Consider the following 23,213-nt stretch of genomic DNA (forward strand, 5'->3'; position numbering starts at 1 on the left):
TAAAAGTGCTATATTACAAAGGGCAAAATATTAAATATGAAATACTTTTTCTTTTTCATCATGAAGAATTGCTACCCCCTTCTCTTGGCAGTTTTTAATTTTCACTATTGCTAAGACACTGCATGAAGGGCCAAAAATCAGCATACTATTTGGGAAAATACGTAACCAGCACAATCCAAATGGTACTTGTATAATTGTTTAATTACATGTAATACTGCTTCTAATCATGGGGCTAGTCATTTTGCACATAGAAACTTATATTTCATTGGTAAAGTTCTTGATAAAAAACAACACAGTTGTTTTACTGTACAAGCAAGCAACAGAACTATATCAAAATATACAGTTTTTTGTTTTTTATTTTTAAATTTATCCCTTTGTAAAGCTTTTTCAATGACTTCTACTAGTACCTGTTTCTATTTTCTCTTAACACTTGCCTATTCTTGGACCGCAAACGATGTAACCAAGGTCTACTGAAGTCTCACTCAGTTCAGAACTTCTGTACATGTGAATCTGGGCCTCAACTGTGTCAGAGTAATAGCAGCTTAAGAAGGAGGAGGAATCATATCACAGATCAAATATTAGGCAGATTTTATACAGTAAAGGGTTCTAAGGATTCGGACTTAAACAGACGTCTTATGCCCTGTTATTGTGGTTTCTAGGAATAATTTGTCTTCCGTACTATTCAAAGTGCTTTTTCTTTAGTGGGTAACTCAGCATAATATATGAAGTGATATCCCAATAATGATTTTGGGTAATATTCAATATTTAGTCAGATTTAAATCTGCAGAGAAGTTTAAACTCAAAAGGAGTTCAAAACTATCTATACTTTATTTACCATTATTAACTGGTAACTCCAGGAGGTTTTATGACATAAAACACAAATAGAATTTTACACAAACAAAGCAAACAAACAATTTTTACATGAAGTATGCAGTGTTGAAAGGTCTTTTCAGTGGCACTTTATGACAGTTTGCCTCTTCCGAGTCTTGGGGAAACTACTCCTCATTTTGGGACTTAGAATTCTGCAGAGGGAGCCCAAAACTTTGCAAGGTGTAAACTAAATAGATCTACATGGTGCCAAGTAGCATGAGATAAGACAGTTTTTGCTTTGATTTCCCCTTACCGCTGTCAAAGAGAACAGTTGTAGTAAGGGGGGGAAAAAAACCTCAACGGTCCTATCTCAAATAACTCAGATTTTAACATGATATACAGGATGTCTTTAGAAAACAAAACAAAACCTGAAAACAAGTAATAGAAACCAATGTAAACTTCCTAAACTAACTCAGCTGAGGTAACAGGTAGCCAGTTTAATTGGCTGATTGGGAAAAATTTATCTTCTTTTAAACACACTTGTACCTGAATTGGAAACAGCAGTGCATCACAACACTAGAGCATTTTCATGTAATTAAAGCAATGGATGGTGATGTAGATTCTACAGCTTTCATGACATTCATTAGCTGCCCAAATTATTGCTGAGTTTTGATCTGTAAATTATAAGTGTCAAGGAGGCTGTAAAACTATATTCAAATTAAATCAATAATATGCATAAAGTATTCTGTGTTCACTGCAAATATATTAAATATACAGCTCTTACTTGAGCATTATTTTCATAAAATTAACCCCCCAACAAAATTATAATGCCTTTTGTTGTAATTTTACACCATTGTGTATTTGATAGTACATACAAGTTCAGAAACTTATGAACTTCAAGAAATATTACATGCAAAACGTCTCTGAAAGCAGTTTGCACTTCTAAACAAATACTGAAATGTTCGGTCAGTAAATCATTGATGCACTCAACACTGGGTTATTTACAATGAAATAATTAAAGAATAAATTCAAAATCAGTTTATAATTTAAGTGCAGAGTCTGGGGTCAGTCTTCATCACTAGAATCTGAATCCTCAGATGAAGACGATGTACTATCAGATCCAGATGAAGCATCTGCTTTCTCTGAACCCTCATCTGTGCTGTTTTCGTTGTGAGAGCTTGGCTCTGTTCCCCCTTTGTCTTCCTGATCTCTAACCCTAGAATTTTCCTTCTTTTCTTCTGTGGGCTTGGCTGAGCCCGTGTCATTGCTTTCACTGTTCTGTACATCAAAAATATTAGACTGAGACAAAGCTGGGATATGAAGATTAAGGCCTGGAGTGAGAAGCATCCCTGGGTAAAGTATGTTGGACAAAAGTAATGGGTTTAGAGAGAGAGGATTGGCAGCTGCAGCAGCAGAGGATGTCGAGGGAGAACTTGAAACAGAGTTTTCACCACCAGTATCCGTATTTTGGTCTTCTGTCCTTTCTTTCTTTATATCTGCCTCCTTTGAATCGCTTCCCTTTTTTTCCTCTGAAATAGATTCCGTGGACTTTGTCAGGAGTCCTCCCATGCCCAGCAGGTTTGGTAATCCAGCCATCCCCGACAGCAGCATGGGGAACATGGCAGCCACGTTCTTCGCTTCTCCTCCAGCAGTTAAGCCAGCCGGCATTCCCATCAATCCCGCTGTTACTTGCAGCGACTGCAGGTTTTGCAGGTTTTGTTGTAAGGCCTGAAGACTAGGCAGATCCACTCCTGGAAGCAATCCGTTAGCTAGCAGAGGGTTCACTGATACGCTTGCAGCGGTGGCAGCAGCTGCAGCTGCTGTTGCCTTGGCAGTCTCGCTTTTGGGGCGCCTTCCTCTCCGGCTTACTTCTTCCCGCACAACAGGTCCAGTGAGAATACGGTCAAACATACCTTCTGGAAGAAACCCCTGCAAGAAATCCATTGGGTGGTGTTAGTATTTTGAGAAAAAGGAAAGCAAACAGATGGCCCGTGTGTACAGTAGCGGTGTCAAAGATGATTCCGGTATGCTAGCACAGCAGCTTCATCTCCAGACCACTCACTGGGATCTGTGGTGACTCTGCGCTATCACATCGCAAACAGCTAAAGGCCCATTTCCACAGTGAGGTCTACACGGATTATCTTGTCAGACCTCCTCTGCTAACTCCTCCTTAGAGGTTTGTTCACAGATGGAGCCAAACATAGCTCATTATAGAAGCAATCTCAATTTAAGAACTAAACCAGCACTGCTTTGCAGTATTACCGTATCCCAATCATTTGATGGGTTAATTAAAAAAATTAGTTACACAATTTAAAGTTAAATACAAATGCGTGATTGCACACAGACCAACAATCTCCAAGTCCTTTTTATTATTGTCTGTTTAACGTCCTCGTATGTCACCTCAGTCAAACTTAAGAATAAACAGTAAAGACTCAAGTTCAATTAAAATTAAATTCAGAGCACTTCTTTATAGGGCTTGCACATTATTACTTCACCTCTGTGAGCCCTCCTACCTAACGGTCTAGAAAAAACTGCAACGGACACTAGTATTATCCTCTTTGAAATGCATTGTCTTGAAAATTCCTCTTACAAAAATAGCAATCATACCATCAACTATTACTCACCTCCATACTACAATAGCCTTTTTTTTCCCAGCAAATACCTCTAATTTAAACTAGCCTAATAAAACTAGAGGAATTCAGAACTCATGCTCTATTCTTCTGTCCTGTGGATCACTGCTAAATTCTAGAAGTAATTCTGCTACTATTTATACCTTTATTCGCTGCAGTCTAATCCTGTTCCTAGTTACCCATTTTCCTACCAGAATGTCCCACAAGGGTACTGGAGAGACTGGCATTTAGAACTTCACAGACAAGTTCTGTTGACAGTGAACTAGAAAAGAATTAACTTGGTCATTTCTTTGCTACAGACTGAAGGTGTAGTGTAAATATAATACAAGTCTGACAAGTTATAGTAGGTGAGGAAATCGACTTCACAAGAATATTGACAAAAGCATCTTCACTTTTGTTAGACAGGTGGAATGGAAGAGTAACTGGGTTACCCAGAAACCATTCTTTCTTATACAACACAACTTTTTGTTCAAAAGTTCAAAATATGTCCATATTTTCAAGGCAAACAGAGAATGAACTTGGAACCATACACCATACTTGACCCAATGACGCTTAAAAGGAAATAGAGACCAGCTCTATACTAGTTCCCATAATGAAAGTGTGTACCTACTGTGTTGTTGGAACTGCGGACAAAATGTATAAAAAAATTTTCTTCTTTTAAATTTAACCAAGTACAAACCTCAGACAAAAAAACCCCTCAAACTCACCAAACGCATCTTGTTACTAGTAAGAAGCTGGCTCAGGACTACTAGGAAATGTAGTACTCCTATCACTAACTTTGGTGGTAATCCATAGAGAAGGAATACACGGGCAACACTGAAGTTGCGGGGCAGATCTACTCCCCAAAATACATTAACATATTAACCTTGTTCCCTCCACTGGAATCTCACCACTAGTTTTTAGCCAAAAACAAAACCTCTAAGAAATAGAGAATAGAAATTCTAAGTAGTAGAAAATAGCTATATTAATACTTGATTTACATTTTGATCGAGGAATAGTAATTTCTTAAAGGTCCACACTGAAAGTAAATTACTTTAAAAAGTAAAATAAATATTTAAAATTATATTTGTCTTCCTAACTGTAACTTTAGGATTAAGAAAGTATTCTGTGGGTTAATACCTTTCCTAAAAACCTTCAAGGCTACATTTATGAGAAGAAAGAGTCACAGTATTGTAGCACCGTCAACCAAATCTCTAATTTGGGTTTGCCAGCCGCTGTCCCTCCCTTCCTCCTACTCACAGCTGTGCCAGCAAACCAGTTTAGGGAACTGAGCTGGCAGAAAAAAAAGCTAACATTGACTCACATTCCGCATTTAATGTAATACCAGAAATGAAAAGCATGCCTTTTGGCATGTTTTTTTTTCTTTCCTGTTTGCCCTGTTTGTTTCTAAGACACATTTCACGTCACGGTTATCTTATTCTGCAAATACTCACAGACTGTTTTACAACTTCTCCCCATTCAGGAGCCACTCCATACTCTGGATTTTCTTTCAAGAACCTGCATAAATCCTTCAGAGGGGGAGCAAACGCACCCCCCACCTGAGAAGCAGAAGATACAAGTCAGGAAATACTTCTCATTCGATAAGAAAAAGGCAACATTTACACCTGACACCGTTTCATTTTTGCCTTTTATATAACACAATGCAAATAAAGTTTCACTTTAAATTATCAATGAGTATTATTCAGCTTTTGATTGATACCTGGTAGTGTATGCGAGATACTCTTGATTTGCTCTAAATTTACTAAACTCAGACTCATCCATTAAAACTCATCCTTTGCAACTTCAATGTTTGACATCCCTACTAACCTTTAGTATCAGAGTTTATTTAGACATGCAATGAATGAAAGAGCAACTACATGAATAGAGAACAGCGGTCCAAGTATTAAAAAGAAAGCTGTAATTACAGTCTTGTTAAACGTTCCCTTTATCCAGTAAATCAGTCCTATACTATCATTTCAGTCAACTTCTAAAATTACTTCCATTAAGAGGCTCTGCTTCTCTCATGAAATTATTTCCTGTATTTTTTGCATGCAAAAAAGGCCAAGTTAAGATTGCTAGACAGCGCGTCCTAATAAAATTATATAAGCAGGAAAATAAGCTTTCAAATTAACCAGGAATATTCCAATCCCAAAAGAAAGAATAAACAGTAGAAAGAAGAAAGGAAAGTTTCTGCCCAACCCCTCACTCCCTGCTACTAAATGTGTAATTGAACTAAAGAAAGAAAATGAGACAAAAAGAGTTTGGTGATGCAGAGAAGTTGAGGACAGGTTATAAATGGGAAAACTGAGGTTAACAAAGTAACAGAACAGAGTCTCAACTACGGTGTGGAAATTTATTAGCGAAAAAAGCCATCATGAAAACACAGGCTTTTACAGCAAGCACGGATCAAATCTCTCACTCCTTGATCATCAACTTTGAAAAGATTCCTCAGGGCAAAGCTTACTGTAGAGCAGCCAAAGGTCTGTTTTTCGAGAGACTAGCAACCATACAAGTTCCTCTTTAGAGCTGCTGCCTCAATGCACCGAAGAGATTAAAGACTCTCAAATTCTGCCTCGCTCTCCTCTACAGATGCAAAAAGCTTCTGACCTCAATACAGCAGCATAAAAAAACCCTTCCTGCTTTCCTTGCAACTGCTCTGTAACAAAAAGAAAAGCTAGCAGTATCACAAGAGAAAATGCTCCATACATTGATGCAAAGACTCAAAGACTCCCGCTGGACTGCTGCTCTGCTACTACACTGACATCCAAAGACACCATCCCACACATCTGTCTGAATTTCTTCAAGAAACTACAGCAGCATTCTGCGTGCTTTTCTCAAATATTGCCTTTTAGCCTTCCCCAAAGCCTATTCAAATGCATTATGCCTTTCCCAAACTTTGATCGCCTGTCCAAAAACGTGAACTCAGCACCTGGTCTCCCATCTTCTACTGCTGGGATTTTACACAAGAATGCCCCTTCTACTTTTGTTCCCCAGTTGCACTACTGTTTAACCCAGCAATATGATTTGCAATGGTGAACCATAAACATCGAATGCCAGCAATAACTGAAAAAAGACAAAAGCAAAATAATCCAGTACACAGGATTTAAGCAATTCTAAGGGACAAGTTTCTATGCACGATGCACTACCAATTTTCATCACGTCAAAAGTCATAACAAGAAGACATACACAAAATTTCCAACTTGTGAGAAAGTGGCTACTTTGATCAGAACAATGTGTATTTCAGTGGCCATGCCTCTGTGTTAGTCAATGGCACGAGTATTGCAATATAGACCGTTCAATTCTATCTGAACATAGACCACAGGGTTAAGTTTCTGGCCATATCTTACATATTTTCATAGTTGCAAAACATCGACTAAAGCATTGTCACTGACTTCCTGACTCTGTGCCAAAACCTTAAAACAAAAACCTTTCATTTGTACACAGTATTTTAGCAAGTGTAATAGTAGGGTTCTTCATTTCAGGTAACATCTGGGGAATATAGGAATGGGAACAGAAATATGAATACCTTTCTTGCGTTTCTTCTATTTATGAGCTGAACACGTTCTTCACCAGTCAAACTATTAACATCCAGCTTATTAGGGTTTCGACAACGGTGTCTTTTTTGTTTGGGCCTCCCATCGTGCAGCTGCATCCTCTGTTATAAAGGAATTTAAAAGCCAATTATCTTTCTGACATAACTTTTAAAAATGGTAATATTTCTGTGCATTCAATAGAAGTCATCTTTGATTTCAGAAATATTTTAGTAGCAATACTAACTTACTAATCACAATCATATAACAAACAGCCCAGCAGACAGCACTAGATCCTCTCCCTGATCCCTCCACCCATTGCTTTGTTTTAATAATTCCTCATTTTTCAACAGTGCATTAACTGCAAGGGATGTTGTTACTATTTTGTATTATAACATCTTCAGGGAGAAGTAAGGTTGTTATCCCAGATGTCATAAATATCATTTACTTACAGTCTGTTCGACATAAACAAATCTCAAATTCAGAGCTAAAACGAGAATGTCATACGACACAAACACCACTACCATACAACTGTAACGTATGTAGGAGACACATCCCACAGTAAAGTTTTTAATCCTCCTGCACATCACTAAACGTGCTGTTACACATTTTCAGGTCCCATCATCAGTATCATGGTAATACGAGTTTTCTTGTCTCAGATAGTTATTCTCATCCTAGGTAAAACTAGACAAAGATCAAATGTCTTTTAATATTGCTTTTCTTAGCAACTACATTTGTGAGGGAAAACCAAGGCTTGTGGAGCTCAAATTACCTAAAAAGAAACAGATATCTTCCTTTTCCTAAACAAAATAGAACACAGAAAGAGTAATTCCCTGTAACATTGAATACAAATTCAAATACATTTTGTGAGAAGTATTTTACTGTTTAGCTAAAACAGAGCTGAAACAAATACTTACAGGAATACAAGCACCTGAATCTTCAACATATCCGGGATGTTCTTTAAGCCACCTTTCTAAATCTTTTCTTTTGGGGGCATCATCACCTGCAAGCCTTGTTCCATCTTTTAGGTTAATAACTGGAACCGGACTCTCTGCATCGAGCATGCCTTGGGACTGCGGGTAAGGGAGTGCTGGGTTTATTCCTGCAGCAGCTTGACAGGAGTTGATACCTGGATTAACCTGGAGAAATTAAAAGCATCTGACTAAATTCTCCATAGACAACAAACCATCACAATTACTCCACGTATGATACAATGAAGGCCATGGTCCCGCAGACCATTATGCACACACTCAAGGACTCAGTGAGATTACTCATGCCATAAATACAGCCCCCTTTTAAGCTACTATACAATCAGGTCCTGTAACAGACGTTACAGGAAAAGATGAGTGTTGCTAGGTAAATACCAAGTTTTTAATAATACCTTGTTGTTTACGGTTCATCAAAACTAGAATTAAACTTACTTTTTAAAAATAGTTATCAATATTGAATATATCTAATATTTAGTAAAACTCTGCCAGTTCCCATTTGTGTAGTCATAGAACAGTCAGTGAACAATTTCACAAAAAACCTCAACCCAACAGTTAAGTTTTGTTGTATGCTGACAGCTCGTTATGCTCAATTAAGGGATTAACAGTAATTTGGACCTTACTTCTGGATGTAAAATCAAGTTTACTTACATGATTAGGTTGTTTATTTCTATTTATAAACAGGACATCAACTCCTTCCACATTCTTCCTTCTTCCTCTTCTCTTTTTGACTACAGGCTGACTGTCAACTATGACTCCATTGGCACTGGCTGTTAAGTGACTGGAAGTACCTAATTAATGATGCAATAAAATTAGTGTCAGATGCTCGAGCTGATTATAACAAGAAACACATCGGAATAAAAAAAGGAAATAAAATTACTTGTAGCAGTGCAATGCATATAATTTCTACACGTAATATCTAACCGAAATTGCCTATTGTTTTATGACTGCTTAAAACACTATTAATATCAGGCTCTGAAAAGCCACTCTCCTATGACAGTTTCCTTTTACTGTTCCCTACCCCCTCCAAATAAATCTGTACAGGGAGGAAGGCTGTTAAAAACTGCTGACATCACACACCCTCAGAGGCAGACATCCCTAAACAAATGTTTATAACAAAACCTTAATGGTATGTCACAAAAGAACAAGAAAGTACAAAATGCAAGTGAAGGGCCGTATTTTGTTAAAGGGAACATCCTCGTCTGTGTATGTATGCAATCTCGATGAATTGCAGTCATTTAATCACAAGCTGGCGTAAACCAAGCACCCAATTCTGATAATTTCAAATGTTTTAATCCAAATTTTAACTGCTTACTTTTTATTTTTATTTTTCAGTATATTTATTTTTCAGGCTTATTTTTATTTTTCAGTATATACCTACTGTTATTTTTTATGAAAACAAGGTGGTTTTTTTTGGCTATAAGCCGAAAATTGGTTCTAGACCACCAATGTTTCTTTACATGAGACACAGGAAAGAACAGGAAGGGAGCAAACTGACAGGGGCATAAATCCGGGACTCTTCATCTTGACTTACAAACTAGCCACAGTAAGTTTTAATTTAAACTGGCTACTCTCAGTGTAGGGTGATGCACTTCATAATTATTAGTATCTTCTTGTGGGGGTGTTTATAATGTATAATGGCATCCTTCTAATAAATGAATGTTACAGTAACTGACACTGCGAGAGAGTATTCATCTGGTCCAACCTCAAGCCTCAACTTAGGTGCCCAGTTTCCCTAACACACTGGGGAGAATTCCTCCAGACTGCGGTTTAGAACAAGTAACACCGCAAACATCTCTCTGCACTGCTTATGCACGGAGATCAACAGAAGAACCCAGAAGATACGATTTAACACTAACCTTTATGCCCCCTGATATTTTACATACCTGATTCGGGAAGCGATTTTGGGAAGTTGACAAGGCTGGTTTCTGAAGCACTCTGGAGTTCACGGAGCCGAGCCAGGTATTGCTGCTGTCCCAATGCACCTTCCTCGCTTTCAAACGGCCTTTTCTGAGACAGTCCCTGCTTCTGAAAAGTCAATTTCAAACCACCTTCCTGTTAAATAAATGCCAGGGTTAGAAGAGTCTCTTCTGAAGCAGAAATGACTACTTCATAATCAGAGTTCTCACATACAAACAGTTACTCCAGAACAGTTGAGGACGAATGAAAACATCGTATTATACCTTAAAAGAAGTCTCGCTTCTCCTCCATGTAAAAAACAAAACTGAACAGATTTCATGGAATTGCTTCTATGAATATAAATTTTAAATTACCTACTACCTCAACTGAAAAATCCAGACACTGAACAGCTGTCTACCTCCCTAATCCAGTCCTAAAGAAACGCCAAACCCAATTACAAGAGGAAATTTTCATACATTTTTATGTGCTATAAACAGGTCACAAACTACAGATAAGAAAAACAGTTGCAGTTTCTAGCCTGCATTTAAACTGGGAGATTTACCTATCACCCTCTAAAAGGCCATGAAATAATAAAGCGCTTGCTGGATAGGACATGCTGAAATATTCATGAAAAGCAAAACAACAGAAATACCTTATTTTACTACTGTTTACTGCCGTTTCTTAGAAACGGCATAAACCAGGCTGTCTCAGGAAGCACCAGAATGGCAAAATTTCGATTCAGAGAGAGGGAGATAACAATGATTCCTTCCAGTGGCTTATGTAAATTAAAAAGAACAACAACAACAACAACAAAACAAAACCCAAAACCAAACCCCAAAACCAAACACTCAATGCCCAGAAGCAGCAGACCCAAATACCCACAAACAAGTGTGTGAAGGAAGTGAGAGTGAGAGCAGGCAGCCACTTGCAGGTAAAGCATGCCGCACACCGCAATCGCAATCAGGTCCTAGGGCAATAAAAATAAACATACGTCATTGATTTTCACTGTAAACTCCTTTTCTCGTACATGCTTCTTCACCTTTGACATCTGTGGTGATTGATCGTATTCTTCTTTAACACCTGCAAGAGGGGGTGTTGGTGCGCTGGGCTCACTGTAATCTGCAGCTGCACCTGGGCTATCCAGAAGTTTGGTTGTGTAGAAAGATGCCACCGTACTGCTGTCATAGCTCCTTCTCGCTGAAGGCCATTTGCCTTTCAACACTGTTTGACAAATACTGTCAAGTCGATTAATCATAACTCGATCCTAAAAACCAGAGAAAATATTGTTGTAACAATAATGCTTACCAACACTGCACACATTAGATTGATGTATTATCTTCTAACTCTAAAAAGAAGAGAAAAGACAACGGTTTTAATCACTGGACTTCAAAGATTTCGAAGTCCCTGGATTTGTACTGATTTCCTGTAACAGTTTGTGAAGGCCACCTCTGTGCTTATTTTCACACACTGTAAACAAATACGCAATCTCTCTCATCTATACAGGGTCTGGGGCTTGCGAATACTTGAAACACACTATCTCACTGATGTTTTCAGGAAAGATATAGTAACAACCAAAGCAGGATTTGTAGGTCTGGCTTTGCTGCATTGGCAGCAGGTCTGAACTGGTGAGCAGCACCGTAACGGAGCTGGCAAACAGCGTTTATGAAACTAAATCTGCAGACTTTTATTCACGTCTCATTTTAGCTTTTGAAACCATATTGTTCCTCACTCACGGTCTTCAGACACCAGACGCAGATCTGACTTCACACACCTGCGTAATACATAGATCTCGAGTCCCAGTAAACTCAGCTAAGTATGCAGGCTCCAGAAACTACCAAGTTTTCTCATCATTTCAGAGTGCAGTTATTTGACAAAGAGAAAGCATGAACACTAAAGTTACCTGTTCTGTAAGCAAGCAGTTTTGTTGCCAAAAAAGCCTGGCTTGGTACACTCTGAATGCCGTTTTTCACAATCTGCCAAGCATCTGTGACATGAAGATTATGCTCCCCTTCTCAAAATGAACATTCAAAAACTATGAAAAGTATTCCTTAGATTTAAAATACAAACTTCCAGGAGCAAACCTCACAACAACTAAAAGCTCCTGAAGTTCAGATCCTACATCTACTTTCCCTGTTTCGTCACCCTTTGTCTCCTGCGTTGCCTTCCTTTTCAGGCTTTTCTCAACTGCTTGACCTTGAAACATTTCCCTCATTACGAGCTTGTGATCTGGCTCAATTTCAAGCTGATTTGAAACTCATGCCTGTTCCACAGAAGGAGATTTTGAAATTATGTTTTTTTTATTAAAATGCCATCGTGTTGTGTTTTTTTAATATAGCATATGCCCAGCAACACACTAAACATGCTACAACATGCTACAGCTTCTTTAGAACTACTGAAAAACATAAACATCAGAAATCTGTGACAGAAGTTAACATCCCATGGGCTTTCCTACACTTTTTTAAAAAAGCAAAAGTTGCACACTAAAACCTGTAACTGTAATACTAACTATAAAAGCTAGTATATTTTTCACACACAGAAAACATCCAAGTCAGTATCATTTTCCTTATACATCAGGAGAGAAATCTATCCAAAAATATATCACAGTTAAAGTTGATATAGTAAAGAGGCATTCCAGCAATGTACAATTTTTGCTTCATCTTCTTAGTTAAACTAGTAATTGAAAGGGTAAGAAACTGCTCTGTGGTCTTCCATCACAGACTGACTGAAGAGTGTAAAAATACTCAGTATTTATTTCAAACAAGGTGAATTTCCAGTCACTTAGTGTTATTATCTTTTCAAAGTATACTTTAGAATGTCACTAATTCACATACAAATCATAGAAATCATACAAAACATATCATATTAACATAAAAGTTGTATTACACCCTTGCTTCAACCAGTCTATCCTTTAACATGACTTAGAATTTTGCAATGTAGCAGGAGTCGTCCTGCTACTATTAAGAAATCTTTTCTAATATTTGGCTTAACTGATTCCTTGCTCCGTTTCGGTTTTTATGTTCTTTTGGACTGCTCTAAACATTTCCTCTCACGGACTTAGGAACATCCAAATACCTGATAAATTATCTTCATCTCAAATATGCTTTCTTTAAAGTGGTGGTTCCCACGTGAACATTCTCTGTTTTACAGCTATAGCTGTACAACTGATGTATAAAATGATTTGTCATAATCCTGTTTTTTTTCCAAGATCTCGCCACAACTCAGTGGTACGGTTTTAACATATTTCATTGAATACTAATGTCACGGTCCACCTTCCCCTACAACTTTGGTCTTCAAAGTAGTATTATAAACTTGCCTTTGGCCAGTAGGACGCAGCCAACATGTATCCACCTTGTAGGAGATAACTGGAATTTGGTGTCCCATTGTTCATCTGGAAACTGTCTTGCGTCTCATCTTGTGTCGTACTCAGAGAGGCAACACTCTCTTCATCATATGCTTTTATATGTGGGGTTCCTTCTGCTAAATAAAACCACCAATATAATTTGATGTCATAAAGAAGTTAAGCACTCATTGTAAGAGGTTCAGGTGAACAAAACACACAGAACAATGCTCAGAGAAAGTCCAAACACAAAGTTAAACTGAAGAATTAATCTTTTAGGTTTTCAGGATGATTGCTGACCCTTTTCTAGGCACGTAAGTACCACACGGATTCCTGTTAATATTTCAACAGCTTAACATGTCAAATATTTAGCTATTTGAAATCAGAGTAATCTGACAGACAGTCCTTACTTATTTTAACATATTTCCTTTATAAGCCAGCACACACCAAAATATAGAATTAAATTGGAATGAGAGGTGTTGATCACCAGAATGTGGCGTTATCTACTGGGATACTACTTTTAAAAACCGCCCCATTTCATTTACTGGATGGCACGCTGGATGTTCCACAACTTGAACACGTGTGTCTGAATCATTTAATTTTAATCAGAGGATTTCCTCTGACTTTCTTACACTTCCCTCCTCATTATTTGACTTTTGCCTCCGTCCATACAACAATGTAAATTTCACTGACATGCAGCAAAACTTAAAAAGTGCTGCCTGAAAAGGTAAATACTACATTAGCACAACCAGTAAGAATAGAGAGACAATTCTACAGAATTCAGATTTGTCCTTAATAATAGCTATGTATCAAGTCATTTGACAAAATTTAGGTCTCCCTTAAAAGATGTTACAAATATGAAAAGTATGCCAAAGGTCCATGATCACTGTACAAGACATGAAATAAAACCTGGGCTTAAAATTAAGATGCCGATAAAGTTAACAGTTTTCCAGCATTTACCAATCTCTTCAACACCAAGTTACAGCAAAATAGCCCCAACAAGACAGGCTGAGCGATTTACAAGATTTTGCAATCTGAGGATGGCACAATTACTTGCCTAAACAGACTGAGCTGGCAGAAAGCAAGCCTAATATTTGGACTTGTACCACATGTTATACTAGCCACCATCTAGATCTAAATATTTATGTCACATAAGCATTCCTTTTCTCTCACTGTTGTAATGTTTGCATACAACTGTTTCCTGTGAAAACTGTTCTTCCCTTGCTACAGGCAGTAGCAATTTTATCACTCTAAGTGGCATTTTACTTGCCCAGTAATCATTTTCACAGTAAATTAACCCTATGGTTTCCATTTGTCATTTCCACAGACAAAAGAATTCACCTTATTAACATAATGCCTTTTTCCCAGAGGTACTGGGAAAAAAAATACCTTACTTGCTGATGCTGTAATCCCACCACCTGACTTCATCCGCTTCCTTTTTCCATTACCATTTGTTATCACACAGTAGAGAAATCTTTTCACACACTGAATTTCAACAGGGCAAGACTAGAGGACACTTCATAGTACCAAAATAAGAAATATATTAAATAATGATTGGTTGGTTTATTAAAAATACTAAATCACTTCCTGATCAGAGGTTTCTGAAGCTTTCAGAAGTGTCTGTGTTATTTGGTCCTATGCTCTGTAATCACCTCAGTCTTTTCTAAATAGCTACGTACTTTTAAGCGTTGGAAAATTTTCAGTGCAAGTACACTGTGTGGCCACCTCCAATTTACAAGAAAAGGCAGCTCACAGTACTGTATAGCTTGGACAGAAGGAAGCTTGCATAAAAGCACGAGGAAGCTACAAAGACAGGTGAGCAACGGTAGAAAAAACAAACAGGGAAACCAAAACAATATATTCAGCAAGAAAAAGAAACAGTAGTAGGAAACAGACACACAGAATGAATTTCCAGAAAACACGAGCCATTCAGCTCTCCTCCCACAGGTGAGCCACAGGCACAGTGCACTGGCTTAGGGCATCAGTCAGCAAATCCTAACTACCTCGTCCGAGGCACTGGTATGAAGCGAAGAAAATGCTGCATCCCTGAAATCAACTCACTTGAAGAATCAAGCAAAAATGTTTAAGTTTACTTTTGTGGGATTTAATATCCTTTTTAAGACATTTTTCCATTAAGAATCAACTTGTTCAGTTTAAGAGTTATACTGCAGAAATAAGACTCCACACTTACCACGCTTTTGTGCCTCCTCTTCATCGCTATCACTCTCTTCAGACGACGATGAGGATGACGATGATGAGGATGAGGATGACGATGAAGAGGATGAAGATGCTGAAGAACAAGATGAAGATGATGAAGAGCTAGAGCCTGATCGTGAGTGTGAACAAGATGAGGAAGATGAAGAGGATGAAGAAGATGACCTGGAAGAACAGGATGATCTATCTGAGTCAGAATCTGAGTCAGAGCTAGAGTCAGAGCCCCTTTTGCTGACTCTCTGTTTTTTGGAACCTGGGTTTGGGGTTAGAGGCTCTGTCCTCGCTGCCACCATGCGCCTGTCTGTTTCAGTCTTCACGCTAGGTTTGTGGTCTGTATTTTGTATTGGTGTGCCATTTTTTGGACTCAGAGGTTCAGATTTCATTATTGTCTGTGTCTCCTCTGTAGACATAGATTCCTCTCCAGAAGACTGAGGGTCCTCTTTCAGATTTTCACTTTTAGCTTTTGTGTCCTCAAAAGCATTCACTTTAGCATCTGCCAATCTTGACTGAGGCGTAAGAGGAGAAGCCGCTAATGCCATCTGGTACTGATGCAACAGTGGAGTAGAAGTCCTTGAAAGTGCCACTTTATTCTGATTATAGTTCCTCTGGGCAGACATAAATGAGAGTTCAGGATCACGGAGAATATGATAATCTGTCCTGCTAACTCCATGTTTAGCAGCTCCAATAAGTAAATCCCTGTCATGAGTCCCACACTCCCACCAGACGGGTAAGTCTGGGTTTGGCTGGCATAGTTTTAGTCGCTCAAACAACTGCGGGTGTCTAAGAGCCTGTTCTCGCACCTTCCTTAGGAGTTCAATGCGATACAACGTCCGAGAAGCACGCTCCTCTGTAATCGGCTGGATAAAAATGTTTGGGTCTACCAGTTCTGTATCAAAAAAAACCAAAGATAAGAATCTGGCAGAAAAAAACCACTACAAATCAATACTAGAAGTAGATGGCTTTAATCAGTTAATATGTATCTCCCCATTATAAGCTCTCAATTTTATCTTAACTTGTTTCCTTATTTCCTTCTCCCCCATTTTTGTTTTGGAACACGCGAAAGAAAAACTTTTCAACATGAGCACTGGCAACAGAAATTAAAGATAAAACTCAAAGCAAAAATAGATACACCCACCTTCTTTTGAGGGGAGACGACAGACTCTCCGGCACATTGACATAAACGCATACAAGTACTTCTCTAAGCTCTCATCAGTTTTCTTATGTAGCCTAGCCATTGCTCTAAATTTGGTCCAATCAAACCGGCCCCTTTCAGGATCAAACACCACTCCAAATGTGGACACAACTCTGTAAAAGTCAGCTTCTTCCCTTCTCGTCCATCTTGATCAGCAAGAAGAAAATTGGAAATTCTGTCATTTTCTTCCCTATTTCACACAGCTAGCAATTATTAGTTCTTTAGTATTTTTTATATAAGAACGTACTAAAAATGTGTCTTTGCATGCTGCACGTACCTTTGCTGTCTTTCAATCTTAGCAGCCATCTTTGGATTTAGCGCCGCTTCTTCATATGGAGGCTGCATCATACTAGTTTGTATTGGGAACGCTGGCGGGATCTGCTGGGCCTGCCTATTTTTACTTGTTCGTTGGTAAGCTGTTATTAGGCGGCGAAGACGTGTTGTTAAGGCAGACTGAGTGGGCCAATAGATTTTGTCTCCTTCCATCATTTGTCCATCTACATTAAAACAAAGTCAGAGGTAAATAAAGGAGTTAATTGTTGCTGGTACTTATGGTTCTACACTAGGCAATCTAAATACATTTTCGCTAAGAGCCAGGAGAATGAAAACGGTTCAAAATAGATTGAATTGGCTCAGAGTTGAAGTTTTAAGTATTTACCTCCATCTGCTATTACGAGATCACCCGGGGATGAAACATCGTCCTGTAGAAAAACAAGAGTGAAGCAAAATTAAAAATGTAACCCTCTCCAGGGATTTAGGTTAAACTTACATCTTGCAGACAATTTATGAATGTGACAAAGAACAAGAGTAACACACATTTTGGACAAATGGCTAACAAGGCATATAACAGAATTATACAACAATTCCCTCCCATTCCCCGCCACCCACGTAACTGCAGAAACACACAGAGTAAGTTCTATCAATTTAGAAAAATACAGAAAAAATGCAATAGTTTGCACAATGAAAAGGTGGAAGTATTACATTCTAAGTGTGTTAAAAGGGGCTATTAATAGGTGCCTACTATACCTCTATGTCATCTTTAAACATTGCTGGTGCTGGTTTATATTCTGGATCTTCCACATCCCTGTTAAAATTTCAACACAAAAGAACCCATCTCAGTAATATTTCAGAAGTCCTTACACACTTTTTTCAATAAAGCAAAACTCAATGAAGTTTAGGTAGATACATCGTACTTAATTTTCTATTTAAAACAAGGGAAATATTTCATGGCGGCTTTGGCTTAAATCCTGCCCCCCTCAACTCACTATCTCATTCAAAGATACTCTTTGTGAGCACAGCTGCTAACCTCACTGAGGAAGCAATGAATAAAAGCAGTTCTCCCTTTCAGCAGTTACCAGTGATACTCGGCTTGACCTACTGGGGTCACTGGTTAGCTACACAAGACTAACTCACCAAGCTGACTGACCTGAATCAAGTTAAATGGGTCTGTAGCACTCCGCCTCTGAGGGCTTTTGCGCGTCAGTGCCTAAATAATATTTCTGATACAGCAACACAAGGTAGAGCCCCTGTTAACAACTTGCTGCGTTTTTCCCTTAACTGTGAAATACCCAACTTCAATGGTTCTCTTACACTGTTCCTAAAGTGGGAGTAAAACCAAAATAGTATTCTTCACAACGCCATCAAACTAGCATAAAACCAGTTAAGAAGAGAATAAAGTACAACATGTAAGTTCAGCCACATTTACTTCAAGGCCCCCGAAACATTCATGCCCTTAAGAGCTCATACCCATCAATATAATCATTTGCTCTCTGTTCAGCAGCAACTGCTTTTTCATCCGGCTTGCCAACCCTTTCCAAGAAGCACAGCGCTGGGTCTGCTCTGATAGTGTTGTATTTTTCATAACCTATCAAGAAAAAAAAAAAGAAAAAAGAAAAGTAGCACAAATTCATCTTTCAGAGTAAGCTATAAAAAAACCTGAGTGTAGGGTGTTCATATTGAGGGGTGGGGAAGTACATATGTTGTCATTCGTATTACTCACCATGTTTAAAAACTCCAATTAGAAGGGATTTATCTGCATCTGCATCCCACCACTCGGCAGGAACTTCAGAGTGATCTGGCTCAGGGACCCAAACATCAATTTCACTAAGGAGAATCACCAACAGCACACCAACATCAATAATACTCAGAGGAAGAAACAGATTTTTATTTTCTCTTCGTACATTTGTACTTTATGTGGGATTTTTAAACATCCCTCTTCAAGCACACATATGCAACTTTCCATGTCCAGCTAACTAATTCAAAGATTACTTTGAAGGTTTTAAGAGTCCCAGGATTGAAATGATCAATTTTTTAATGCACTTTGTTATTTAATAGCAAGTAACAGTTAAAAAGTGGATGGTTACACTGCTAAGCCACACAACGCAACATCAATTTATCATTAAGAATAATTTCAATGACCTAAAGAAACTGAGGCATGCAATTTTTTACCTCTGCATTCAGTGACCCTAAAACCAGCAATTCAAAACACCCAGACAACTTGGTGTTTTGTATTTGACAGAGACCAATAACAGCAAAAGAATATGAAAAGCAGACCCAGCATACAAATTATTCCTCTCTCAGTAAACTCTGTCATTTCATAGCAGTTTGTGCTTGCAAAACTCAGCAAACCGAGGATTATCTGCTTTGGTGGTTAACAGCCTGACATGGACTCTTCTTCCGCAAATGTTTATAACAGCTTTCTGAATCAAATTAAAACCTTCCATCCGCCACAAGCTCCTGTACCAGTGAGTTCAAGAATTTCCAAGTGGCAATACTTCCATTAAAGAAAGTATTAACGGAACATGCAGCACATAATCAAAAGTGTGCACAAAGAGGCAGGAAAACCCCGCCAGTTACAATGTACAGAAAGTACAGCACTCTATCTTTCGCTTGCTTTCTCAGACTATTTGACTTAAATAATTTTACTTCGTATAGTTAGACTCATAAATAGGAATCAGGACTTCCTCATGTCAAGTGGATACAAAGTGTTTAGTAAACAAAACCATTTTTCTCACAGCCTAAGGATACAAATATTTGGTTTTAACACTTCTAACTTCTGTCTAGGAAGATTTCTGAATTTTCATTCGATACTTTACATTTAAAATAAACAAGCCAAAAACCTCTCTATACTTTACCTGGAATCAATTCCATCAAACACCTTCTGGAATTCATTACCAATGACTTCTTGTTTTAAGTAATACAGCATTCTTACCCGAAGCAAGACCCTACACAAAGCAAAAAAGAAACACTAATATTAGCACTCCCAAAGCTTTCAATAGTTGTGGGTGGCTTTGTTTTGTCTTTTGTAGTATCACAAAGCTTTCCGGTCATTTTGCTAAAACACACTTCCTTCAGTAAAAAGGAGATAACCTCCAATTCAGGTCACTTAATGCTTTTCCAGATCATTTAATTGCAAAAAATCTTCCAAATCCTAGACACAGACCAGGGCCAGCAGAATACTTCTCACTTGCTTCATAAAATACTGCAGAGAACAAACTGCTATTTCAGTGAACAATGAACATCTTTCACATCACCTTTTCATTCCTTCTCACTTAGAATTTGGCGCATGACCCCCTCGATGGCTTCTCTATGCTTTAGTGCAGTCGTTGACTACAGCTGTATGAAGTTTTCATGCATGACTATGACAAGTTTTGCTACAGAAAAATGATTTATCTAAAACGATTTATCTAAAATGATTTATCTAAATTTATCTAAAATGATTTATCTAAATTATCATTCAGGGCTATGAATGAGCTGTCAACAAGCTAGTAGCTCAGATGCCTAGAAAACATGCCAGGTAAACAGCAGAGAAGACTGAATGGCGATGCCTTTAGTGCTTTCGGTTTCCTTGCTAACCACTCCTGGTCCTCTGGCTGCAACAAGGCTCCCCAGACATGCTAGCAAGATCTCTCTCTCTCTTTCTCTGTACAGACACAAGCATACTGTTTCTTTAAAAACACCACCATGATTATTTTAAATGTGAAATACTTGGTTCACCTCCTAATACACTGCAACCTATTTATTCTAATCAAGCTAACATTAAAACTTGTTTCTTCATAGCGCCACAAGTATTTTAAAGTCTTCTAAGACAACGGGGAAACAGAGGAAAAAAGAATCTTTACATAAACGCTGAAAGACATTCACACTTCAGCCACTGCTTACTTGTTGCAATGGTGTTTTATGTGCTTTTTGTATCCTTCATCTTGCAACAGATGTTCTGGATTGTATTTTCGAAGCCATTCTGCTTTGTGTATATCAAAAGTGCTCGCCTGGGTCTTCACTTTTTTCCCTTTTCTTCCTCTAGGCACAGGGGCTGATAAGCCTGTATAATTTAAAATACAATACAGTAAGAGCAACAGGTAGGTATAGATCCCCATGATACTTATAGTTCCTATATCCTGTAACAGTATTGTGAGCTGCAGTACGGAAAAAGTACTAGCAACTCAGCCTCTGGCTATGAGTATTTTCTGTTGTCTCTTAGAGCATCTTTGGAGTACACTGCACCAGCTAAGGACAAAGCACAAGAGGGGGAAAGAAAGGACAGTGTGTTGTCACCTACTATGAAACAGAATGGGTTCCTATGAACTGAAATGAAAGTCTACACAGAATATACCAATCCATTTGGGTAACCCATCAAATACAAAGCACAGCAGAAATTACACTACTTTTCCCATTAACTGAATCGCATATCTGGAATAAATTCCATTTATTTCAAGTAGGCCTCATTCAGAGAGATTTTTTAGCTGCTTTTACCTCAGTACCACAGGCGTGAGTATATGAAACTATTTAACAGCACAAACACTTAAGTCCTTACCAAGGTGATTCTGTAACTCTCGTGTTTGCCCATCCTCTGTTGGGGTAATGAGATCCCATATAAAACTTTTTATTTTCTCATCCCCTCTGTAGTGAACAAGACAATAGGCTAACAGAGCTCGGCAAATTATCTCCACATCCTGTTCATTCAGCTGTCTCTTGAAGCGACCATGCGACAAAATTTCTCTCCATCGACCCCACCTAGTCCAAAGCGAAACACAAGTCAGCGCTTCAAAGTGAAACACTCGGGCAGCCTGTAGGTTTCTCTTGCAAAAGGGAATTTCTCTCTGAAATATTTAGCTTTCCACTTTTTTCCTTTAGGTTAAGTTACTGAGTGGAAATATGAAAGTAACATTTGCAACAAAACTACATCTGTTTTTTAAAAAAGAGTCTTAAACAAAACTTGCCTGTTTACAAAAACATCTGGATGATTGTTTTAAACTTCTAAGACACAAAATAGATGGGAACTCATACTAATAAGCACACAGAGTAATTTATCTTATAAAGTGGGTGTGAGAAGGCCTAAGATTTTACTTCCAAATCACCATATCTGATTTAAGTATGCTTAAAATAACCAGTTAGATTTTTCAGTTCCTATTTGCACCTCATGGAAGTGCAAGATGTTCTGCAATTATGAACATCAAGTCACCTACCACGCTTTTTCTCAGATATTTATTTATTTACAGAGTTTTGAGCCTGCCTGCAGCACTTGCTGTAATCATTTTTAGAGCCGCTACTGTAGTACCCATGTTAAACGTCATAATCTCCTTTGAAGAAAGTTTTTCACCCATCTAACGTTTCTTCAATCGTGAATTGTCAGAAAGATTTATACAGGGTGATAAATTCACCTCAATTCATATTCTAAATACATTCTATATATACACACCAGGTTATTGCCAATATAGCTAAATGTTATGCCACAAATACAATATAGTACATGGAAATATACTATTTTTTAAAAACTTCCTAGAACAAAGCAGGAAGGATACAGTACCCATAGACCAGCAAGTTTTTTTCCACCCGAAAGCACTCTGTTCTTCCATATCCACTGGAACGGTCACAAGGCCTGCGAAGTTTTGGCTTATCATCCCCCTCGCTCTCCACTTCCGACAACTCGGCCAGCTCATCCTTCGTAGCACTAAAGGGCCGGGTTTGTTTCCTAATTCTTGGGGTATCAATAACCAGGCTGTTCTGCAAAGTTTCAAACAAACCTTATCAGAGAAACAGTTGATAAGTTTTTCTTAAGTATGGCTTCAGTTCAGAAACAACAGTTTCTAGCTAATGTCATTAATAGGTATTTTGTAAAGACATCACAGGAAACATCCATAAAGTAAAACATTTTGTGGTATTTACAGCAACAAAAAATAGGTTTCATACCACTATGTCAGTACAGTAGTTACAAACAATAACGAATACCTTATCTGAGCTGAATACACAGACTACACTGCAGCCTGTGTGAGTAAAAACGGGCACTGAAACTTTTTTAGAACTGACTGCACGGGAACGTCTTCAAGTACAGGGCACAACTTCCAGTACTATAAAATTGATCTAATTTTAAGTTAGCTATTTTGCAGATTCCAGCCCAGGATTTACAGAGAAACAGGGCAATCAGAACAATTACACACTTTCAACCGTTTCCAGGTCTTTGACAAAAACCAAAGACGCCCAAACTCTTTTGGGACAGCAGGGAGCTGGGAAACACTAAAGCTAACAGCAGGCTGCTTACCCATGCACAAACTAACCAGCACAGAAAGTCTGATTTGTTGAAATATTTATCAAAAAAGCACCTGAAATCCTACACCTCCTATTTCAGAATTCAACAGC

At 38.2% G+C, this 23,213-nt stretch overlaps 1 protein-coding gene across 1 annotated transcript in view; it reads right to left on the minus strand.

The window, feature by feature from the left end:
* Positions 1–547: 547 nt before the first annotated feature.
* CHD9 (chromodomain helicase DNA binding protein 9) overlaps positions 548–23,213 on the minus strand; it is an 80,407-nt gene continuing 57,741 nt past the window's right edge. The window contains exons 21-39 of the mRNA XM_009885076.1: positions 22,384–22,580; positions 21,391–21,590; positions 20,739–20,898; positions 19,712–19,801; positions 18,577–18,680; positions 18,324–18,441; positions 17,604–17,661; positions 17,236–17,278; positions 16,855–17,074; positions 16,521–16,723; positions 15,363–16,271; positions 13,148–13,308; positions 10,874–11,098; positions 9,822–9,990; positions 8,587–8,726; positions 7,867–8,088; positions 6,946–7,074; positions 4,874–4,978; positions 548–2,739 (exon numbers count right to left, since the gene is read on the minus strand). Of these exons, the coding sequence (XP_009883378.1) occupies positions 1,876–2,739; positions 4,874–4,978; positions 6,946–7,074; positions 7,867–8,088; positions 8,587–8,726; positions 9,822–9,990; positions 10,874–11,098; positions 13,148–13,308; positions 15,363–16,271; positions 16,521–16,723; positions 16,855–17,074; positions 17,236–17,278; positions 17,604–17,661; positions 18,324–18,441; positions 18,577–18,680; positions 19,712–19,801; positions 20,739–20,898; positions 21,391–21,590; positions 22,384–22,580 (4,317 nt within the window). The 3' untranslated portion in view covers positions 548–1,875. The remainder of the gene's footprint in view (positions 2,740–4,873; positions 4,979–6,945; positions 7,075–7,866; positions 8,089–8,586; positions 8,727–9,821; positions 9,991–10,873; positions 11,099–13,147; positions 13,309–15,362; positions 16,272–16,520; positions 16,724–16,854; positions 17,075–17,235; positions 17,279–17,603; positions 17,662–18,323; positions 18,442–18,576; positions 18,681–19,711; positions 19,802–20,738; positions 20,899–21,390; positions 21,591–22,383; positions 22,581–23,213) is intronic.

The sequence above is a fragment of the Charadrius vociferus genome, unplaced genomic scaffold (assembly GCF_000708025.1).
Source record: "Charadrius vociferus isolate BGI_N301 unplaced genomic scaffold, ASM70802v2 scaffold475, whole genome shotgun sequence".
In the NCBI taxonomy this organism is placed as follows: Eukaryota; Metazoa; Chordata; class Aves; order Charadriiformes; family Charadriidae; genus Charadrius; species Charadrius vociferus.